This window comes from Egretta garzetta, unplaced genomic scaffold (assembly GCF_000687185.1).
Source record: "Egretta garzetta isolate BGI_Z169 unplaced genomic scaffold, ASM68718v1 scaffold190, whole genome shotgun sequence".
Lineage (NCBI taxonomy): Eukaryota > Metazoa > Chordata > Aves > Pelecaniformes > Ardeidae > Egretta > Egretta garzetta.
Window position 1 is genome coordinate 1,001,426 of NW_009258272.1, and position 9,053 is coordinate 1,010,478.

The 9,053-nt window shown below is 49.0% G+C and overlaps 1 protein-coding gene across 1 annotated transcript in view; it reads right to left on the reverse strand.

Annotated features, from left to right (window-relative positions):
- Positions 1–9,053, reverse strand: part of COL27A1 (collagen type XXVII alpha 1 chain) — a 166,593-nt gene that overhangs the window by 63,953 nt on the left and 93,587 nt on the right. The window contains exons 23-24 of the mRNA XM_009634842.2: positions 8,023–8,076; positions 6,582–6,626 (exon numbers count right to left, since the gene is read on the reverse strand). Of these exons, the coding sequence (XP_009633137.1) occupies positions 6,582–6,626; positions 8,023–8,076 (99 nt within the window). The remainder of the gene's footprint in view (positions 1–6,581; positions 6,627–8,022; positions 8,077–9,053) is intronic.

Below are 9,053 nucleotides of genomic sequence, written 5' to 3' on the forward strand. Positions count from 1 at the left end.
GACAGCAAGAAAAGCAGCAAAAGTTTCCTCTCTTCGTTGCTTTCTCCGTTCCCAGCTGGCCTGACACGTGTGCAGTTCGGAGGAGAGCGCTCTGCAGTCGGCGCATCGCTGTGGTTCTGTTTACATCTGTGCGTTGACACTGCCGTGATACCCCCCAGCCAGAGAGGAGCATCCAGCACCGACAGAGCATGGGTTGTGCAACTCCCCCACCACCAAAAGCCTCTCTCACAGGGTAAAGCTGCTGCACAAAATAACCAGCCTCGTCGCTATTCTCATGTGTGTGAGGCTCAGCAGACCCATTCAGAGACATAAAACACAACCGTGGGTCACTCTCCAATGACTTTTAGAGGGAACAGCTTCTGACGATGACTCCAAGCACTGAGAGACTTCATGCATTAACATTCCTTACATGGTGCCACTCAATGCCATCCTTTGACCATCACTGGAGACAGGAGCTCCTTGCTGAGGCATGCTGATGGGCTCAACAAAAGCATCTCTCACTCAGATGCCCAGCTGGCTTCACCTCTTGCAGGGAGCAGCCACACACTCCCCGCTCTGAGCGGTCCTTGTCACACCCTGGCATGGGAGCAGCATCCAGGTGAAAAGTGTTTGGAAAAAAATCACGAGAGAAGGCAAAGAGCTCAGCAGGTATTTCGGAGCCTGGGGTTTGATGCTTGCATTAGAAATTTATCCAGAGATAATGTCCCAGGAAACCAGCATGCCACTGTGCCATGATGGAAATATTGACTAACCACAGGAAGACAGCCACTACCAGGAAAGCTCCACTATCCCATCAGGGGCTGTATGTCACCAACCCTTCTGACATCAGGACTGAAATGGTCTTTGCTGCATCCAAAGCTGAAGCATTTCCAGGGCACAAACGTGCCATTGGGGCCAGGCTGCAGGGCCAAGGCACACGTGGGAGCAAAGCAGTAATGGACTCAGCAGCAGGTTGCCCAGTGCAGGAACCAGACGGACAGCAGGCAAATTTGCAATATCTGCATATGCAAGGTTGCCACTGGGTGGCATTGCTGAAGGCTGCTGAATCAATTATCCTTTCAACTAGACACAAGTGCAGATACATAGCTGATAACCGTATCCAGTTACTGATGTTTTCCAGTAGCCCAAGGCCACAAAGAAGGCAGAAGTTAAGGCAGAGGAGGGAATGGCAAAGCAATGAGATAAAACAAGGAAATGCATTGCTAGGCAGAAATAAGATAATAAAGCGAGAAAGAACAAATCTGTTTCTTCATTTCCAATTTCTCAGAAAAACCGCAGAACTCACTCTCTGCCCGAGAAGATGCTCTCTTTAAGATGCTTCTGGGTTAGCTAAGTCCTCGCAGAAGACAGCAGAGCCCTGCTCTTGCAGCAAATGTTGTTACTATTCAGAACAAGACTTTCAAGAACACTTCTGAGGGGCCTGGGGTGCGGCGTTGAGTATCAAAACTCAGGCTTGAAGGCTAATATTTCTGATGCACTGTCCACAGCAGCATCGGCTCCCACTGCACAAAGTCTCTAAGGAGTCTGGGCCATGAAGTGACGTACACCAGTTGTGTGTCCCAGCCAAGCCGGTGGGCCTCCACAGGCCCTTTGCAGAGCACCAACTACAGCATGCTGAGCAGCCCACAAACCCAACGCCCTCCCAAGACCCCTCTCGCTGCCACAGATGTGCCATTTGTTATCCCAGCTTGTGCAGAAACCTGCCAGCGCTGCCAAGGCAAGCGGGGTAGAGGCAAACATGGCACCTGCTGCACGGGTAAGTGTCAGGATGGAGGGGGAGGACAGCCAAAATTTCTGGCCTGGTTTTCACCCCCAAACCAGGGCAAATTAGAATCATAGAATCATAGAATCATAGAATGTTTTGGGTTGGAAGGAACCCCTAGAGGTCACCCAGTCCAACCTCCCTGCAGGGAGCAGGGACACTTTTAACCAGATCAGGTCGCTCACAGCCCCGGCCAACCTGGCCTTGAATGTTTCCAGGGATGGGGCCTCCACTACCTCTCTGGGCAACCCCTGCCAGGGTTTCACTACCCTACCTGCACAGGTACACCAGGTTTCTGCTCAAGGGAAGATGCCCCTGCTGCCTGCGTACCCAGCAAGAGGAGCTTCCCATGGTGTGACCATGGCAGAGGAGGGACCAAAGAGAGACGGCAGAGCAGGGACCCTGTGATGTGGCCAGGCGTCCAGCATGGTAGCTCTGTAGGGTTTGCAGCCAATACTGTCTGCTCTGGGCTAAATTAACTAACATTGCTGTGTCTGCAAGCAGACACAAAACGAGATAGATGTGTCTAGGCAAAATAAATCTTGGTAAATTATTGGGAGTATATGAAACAACCGGAGGAGATTGGGTAACAATATTCTTCACCAGCCAAAATGGGATAGACGCTAAAAAGAACACAAGGAGCAAAAGACTTAGGTTTTAAGAACCAGAATAGCCACTGCTGGCAAATATTAAATCAAAGCAGACATGAATTGTGGCCATTACACTAAAATGGCTGCAGCATAACATATTTTTCCCAGGTTCCCAGGGTTGAAAAGAAGCCCTGCATCAAACACGACTCGAGGCAGCGTGTGTAATGATGCACGTGAAGTCCCAGCAGTGGTGGCTGCCCGGATAAAGGCCCACAGTATACAGGAAAGAATGTAAAACATTTATATTAGACGGGGAGTTCAGCATGTCGCTCATGATTCAGTCTGCTGTATTCCCCAGCCAAGGGCATGGCGGAAAAGGGATGGAGATTGTTAAAAAGTTGCTGGGGGCTTGGGGGGAAGGAAAGGGGGGGGACTGGCGGGTTGTAATTCCTAACTCCTGTCTGGCTTACCCCATTTATTGTCCAGCCCTGTCATAATTAAGCCCCCCCTCTTGGCTGCATCAACAGAGAGCAAGTCAGCAATGAAGCCTTGCATAAATCATAGCCCATTTGAGAGAAACAACCGAAAGGCGAGCCCAGCGTGAGCAGGGTCTCCCAGGGACGGGACCGCCAGTCGCTCCCAGCAGGAACCGATCATGGCCTTTCTGTTTTACTGGTTCGCTAGAACTCAAAACAAAACAAACCAGGGACAAAGGATGGGAGGGAGTAAATGTACAATCCTCCCATTCAGATGAAAGAAAGGGAAAGTAAAACAGTAAATATCACAGTTTAAGGGAGGACGCTCTGACCCGCAAAGAAAAGCCGTGTGGTTTAACCCCCTGTGCACCGGAGCTCAGCTGTACCCTGGGGCCGCGTTGGGTTCCCACTGCCCTCGAGGGAGCGAGGGAAGGGAAGGTGGAGACGCTGAGACAAAACACCTTGTCAGATCAAAGAGCACAGTGCTCCCAAACCCCTGGAGGAGGGGTCTGCAGCTCAGACAGATGCTCTGGAGGGGAAGGTAAATGCATTGGGAAAGGTGCTGCTCTAAGACGTGGGAAATGCCGGTGCAATTCCCTGCTCGGTTCTTGGTGACCTGTCTGAGCTTGGTCAAGTCAATACGTATCTCCACGTGTCAGAACCCACCTGCAAAACTGACGTTACAGCACATCCCTCCTTTGTAAGGGCACCGAAAGGAAAATGAATGCATAACTGGTGGTGCTGGTTTCCTTTGACAAGTTATTTTAGAATAGTATCTGATATTGGGACAACACGCTTCTCCCTTGAGGGAAGAGATACCCCCAAGGGGCCGTGGAGTGACTGCCCTTCCCAGCACGGTGCCAGTGCATGGCTGGCCCTAACGCCGCCATGCGAGGGGGCCGGGCTGCCACTTCTTGTACAGGAGGAGGGATTCAGAAAGCTGTTCAGAAAGCTGTCACCTGTGGTGACAGGACCTCCTCATTCCCATTAAGGCCGTAGGTGAACCTTAGCTTCTTTCAGCTCACACAACTCTTCATGAATGTTTTCAGTCTCTAGTGCAGAGCAGGGGGTGTCCATGGGCTTGCAGCACCTTTTCCCAGTTTGCTACCCTGCCTGCTGCAGGGTGTTGCTTCTCCCACAGGGCTGTCTGGCCTTCAACATGGACATTTCGGTGACATCCTCCTGCTCTGCATTCCCAGCTCTGGTGGCCTGGGCCAGGGACCCCATATTCTTCTTCATATTCTTCTGCCTCCATCTACTGGCAAGGAAGGGTTAAATCACATGTTTCCAGGGTACAGGGGAGCCCAGCAGCTGGAATCCTTCCAGCATATGAAGATAACAAGCATCTTATGAATGAACTTCCCAAGTCAGTGCCCTTGCTATGGAAAAACAGCTCATCAGGGACTGCCCTGTGGCTTAAAACCTCATTTTTCCAATGAGAGCTCAAGTGTCACTGGAAACCTTACAGAAACTCCCATGTTTGCCTAAACAGATTTCCCTAAGAAGAGAAGAGAACTCCGGTGAGATGTATGGCTGCTCTTTTCTCATGCTGTTATGCTGAAGGTTTCCACTCAGAGGGAACCCATACAGAGGGCAGAACAGCAAGTTTGAAAAGTTTGACCACTCCTATAGTGCTTATGGAACAGAAAACATCAAGGCCTCCACAAGACAAAACAGGGGGAGATGAAGGTGTCTGTTAGTGCCAAGTGATGTCGGTAGCCCAAGCTCTCAGAGCTCTGCAAAAAGCCAGCGCAGCCCCAACACCAAATGCTGAAGCTGAGGTGGAGGGAGGAATGAAAATCCAACACTCTAGCAGTGTTCAGCGAAGGTGTGATGGGAAAGGAGGTTGTTTCTCATTAATCTGGTGCGACATTTTTGTTCTAATGACTTGACTGGTGCGGAAATGGAAATTCTTTCTGGGTGATATTTCTAGACAGAGACTAATTGACTAAGAATAATACAGGCAGCTTTCATACCGCTGTGCTGGTTTCAGTGTCAGCAGAGGCCAGCTGTGTTTTCTTTTTGGTGAACAGTGCCTACAGTTTTCATCCAAGGTCAGTCCTGAGGGATGTCAAAGAATAATAACCCTAATGATGCTTTGTCCTTCAAAGACAACATCTTGTTAAGGATCTCAAAGCACTTCTAAATGGTCATTTTTAACTGTAATACAACAGTATCTGTAGGTGCCACCTGAAAACAGGAGGCATTGCGCTAAGGACTGTTCAGAGCTGCCTCACGCTTCCACAGAAGGGGAAACTGAGGCACAGAGCACTGGAAGGTGTTGCCTGACCTTATGCAGAATCTGATAAAGCTGCAAATAGAACTCACATGCGTGGACAAGTTTGCTCCTTCAGTTGTTGCTCTTCATGCAGTAAATTGTTAACCACAACATAGAAATGGCTCTAATTTCCAAATAGAAATTACTATCCTTGATATACACCGAGACTCACCAGATCGCTGGTACTGAAAACGTTCTATCTTGGTTTTTTGGACTTGCTTGGTCAGAAACCCATGGAAGAAGCGACCCCCAGCTGTTGCATACAGGAGAAAGAAGAGCCAGAGATGCTGACAAGCTAAACCAAACCAAACTTGCTGACCATTCGGCAGGGACAGCGCTGGGAAGGCCAGCTGTGCTGAGAAGCAACACCCTTTTTGCCAGGGCCAGCTGCTGCAGCCAGCGTGGTGTGGTCATGTATGAATGCACAGAACATGTTGGAGGCTCCGCGGCTGCAATTTCAGGGTTGGTGGTGGACAAGTTGGTTGGTTTCAATCACAGGACATGGGAGCAATTGTTTCTTTTTCCTTGATGACTGTGGTTCCCCTGAAGCCTACAGGGATGATGCATGTCCCCTGCTACTCCAGCAGCACGTTCTCTCTTGCGGTACAGCGAAACACAGCTCAGTGCCTCTCTTCCCAGGGGCCTGGTTCTTCAGCTGGAGTCAAAGCAGCGCAGTGCCCAAAGCAGACGATCCTACCCTTAAATCCTACATAAGCAAAGCCTGGAAATTGCCCTTTTAGGGATGAGAGGAACACACAGAAATGCATAATCTTTTTCCTGACTGTGGCTTTGCCTCCTTGAGAAGCAACAGTGGTCATATGCGCTGTACTGCTGCCAGTGCTGACAGCACATCCACCTGACCTGTGACTTTATCAGAGCACTCTACCTATGGAAAAACCTCCAGTTTAAAATCATAGAATCATAGAATCATTGAGGTTGGAGAAGACCTTTAAGATCATCAAGTCTAACTGTTACCCTAACACTTCCATCCCACCACTAAACCATGTCACCCAGCACCTCATCTGCCCGGCTTCTAAATCCCTCCAGGGTTGAGGACTCGACCCCTTCCCTAGGCAGCCCCTTCCAGCGCTTGACAGCCCTTTTGGGGAAGAAATTTTTCCTAACGTCCAACCTAAATCTCCCCTGGTGAAATCGGAGGCCATTTCCCCTCGTTCTATTGCTTGTTACTTGGGAGAAGAGACCAACACCCACCTCGCTACAACCTCCTTTCAGATAGGTGTAGAGAGACCCCCATAGACACCATAGACCTCCAAAATAGACACGATGGTCACTGTCGGTGCTGTTCGCCAAGAGCTTCAGCCAGACTGAGAGCAACCCAGCTGGAGCAGCAGGACTATGGACAGGTTTGAGGTGGCCAGAAGCCCCTGGCCACTGTCCTCTGCCTGCACCCTGGTCATCCAGGAGACATCCTACACAGGAGACCATCAAACAGATAAGGAAAACAAAGACTTTACCTGCTCACCAACTTTCCCTGGTCGGCCATGGTTTCCTGGCTCACCCTGCAGGACAAGGAGAGACAAGGCACACAGGTCACTTGGTGCTCCCAGTCAGACCCTCAGCACAACGTGATTCCTCGTACACCCATGATTTGGGCTGCTGCATGTGAATCATGGAAAAACTGCAAGAAACAACATCTTACAGGACCCAGTGTGACCTGAAAGATAATCCAAAGCAAGAAAGACAGCCGAGACAAACATGGAGCAAAGACTCAGTGTTCTGGACAGAAATGCCCCAAAAGCAGCTGGTCCTGCTGTGGTAAAATAACCTTCACAAACCCAAACTCAGACACTGAAACATAAGCTGCCTGCTTTCCTGTAGCATAGGCTCGTCCTGGTTGCTTTATCCTCGTGTTTAATAAGGCATGAGTTCTCATCAGGGATGTTCCTGAAGTTGGGGTGTTTCTGACCCAAGTAAAACAGATAGATGAAGACAGAAACACATCAGCAGTGGGAAGAGAATAGGAGAGGACCATGATTAACCAAAGGGTTTGAGGAGCATCTAGGGAAAGCAGGAGTGCAGGCACCATGGGAAGGTGTAGTTCCTGGATGACAGAGGAAAAGGGATTCAGAAAATTCACCTGTCGGTGGAAGTGTCACAAGAATATAAGATAATCCAAATATTCCTGGGTGCTGTTGCACCCTGGTTCTGGCTCTTGCAAAATCTCAAGCATAGGCACATTACTGTCACGTGGAGCATCCACATGAAAACCACAGAAAGAACCCACATGAGCTCAATCACAGTGCACAGAATGAGAAAAGCAGGAGGAGGAGAAGCATTTCAAAGCCACTGGGGATAAGGGCAGCCGTGGCAGCGCTGGAAGGCCGGCGGAGTGCCCCTGGACAGGCCATCCAGAGGCCAAACTCACCGCTAACCAGTATTGTCTCGGGGTGACGGCAGCTGTATTTTCTCAGTAGGCAGATACTCCAGATGTGCTGCCAGACCACATTTTTGCTATTTACTGTTTGAAGAGGTTGTTTTTGTTGGGTTTTCTCTTCCCTTTTGAGTGTGGGTTTGTGGAGCGGACTGCGCTGGGATGGCTCCTGCTGCTAATTAGGCAGCAAAGATAGGAATGATGTGCATTGTTTTAGAACAAAAATGTGGAGAAGCAATGGAAAATAAGATGAGATGATGGAGGGGGAGTTGGTTAATATCAAAGGAGGAACACACTTGTTTATAATAAAGCACATGGCTTGAAAAATGCACCATCGTTCTTTTTGCTGAAGAAACCAAGCAGCAGCAGAGACCCCAAAATTCAGAGAAAAAGAGAAATCCCCTTGTCCTCTCTGAAGTGAATACCTGAGGGTTGGAGCATGGTAAAGTTGAGAAAAGATACTTCCCTTTCCCTTTCCTCCCTTCCACCCACTGCTTCTCTGATCATGAACAAACTCTCCTCACCTTTGGACCATCAGGACCAGGTCTCCCCGGAAATCCCTTCCGGCCAGATCGACCCTGAAATACATGGAAGAACAAGAAACATAAAAAGCTTCCAGCTGCCCTTGGTCACAGCAGCGTGTCTGTGAACCAACATGGTGCAGCTTACAAGCAATGCTCCCAGTGAATCCAGGGTGCTAGAGACGTACCAGTCCTTACTGAGGCCAAGGCAACACATGAGGAAAGCCCTGTGTCTCAAGCAACACCAGTTTTGATCCATGGGGAATGTGCCTAGACAGCTACTCCAAGTATCAGCCCATTTCTGACCCTCCAGCTTGATTCCAGTACTTAAACATCACATCAGAAACATTATGCATGGACTATAATCAATCAAACCGAGGGCTCTGTTGCTGCCCTTCAGTTTATTATGTGCCGCATTCAGCTGGATTTATTCTACTTCCAGCAATTTTCTTGTAGCAACGCCAGCAAGGACATCAGCAGCCTGAGCATTCAAAGATGGTAGTTTCCCAATGTTAGCAGGGACTTGGCCATGTAAGCTTCTTAACGGGCTCCATCCCTGGCATCCAGAGAGGATTTGGGAGTAGGACTGTCCCTACGGTGGGGGAAGCCAGGCTGACATTCACAGCCACAGCTCAGAAAAGCAGAAATAAACCTGCAGACCAAAAGGTTCATGTTGAGCTTTCCCTTTGGCTAGAAGAACAGTCATGGTGCTGTCCCAGAAGCTGGAGTAAGTGGATTTATTATCTTGCTCCAGAAAGGAATAAAAGTGTATACCAGAATAGCGGAGGAAATGCAAGATAAAACATTTATTTTCTGATTCACCTAGAAGCTCCAGCACAGTTACCAATTTTCAAGATATTTTACTATCCTGCAATGACAATTATGTACATAAACATTAAAAAGTCCTGAGCTGGCAAGCTCACAGATATGATAATATTCTTTTTGCTTCTCCTAACTGTGCTTCTGTGATACAACACTGTGTTCAGAGTGATGTGGAGGTCAATAAGGACACTCTTTCACTGTCCGGCCTTTTT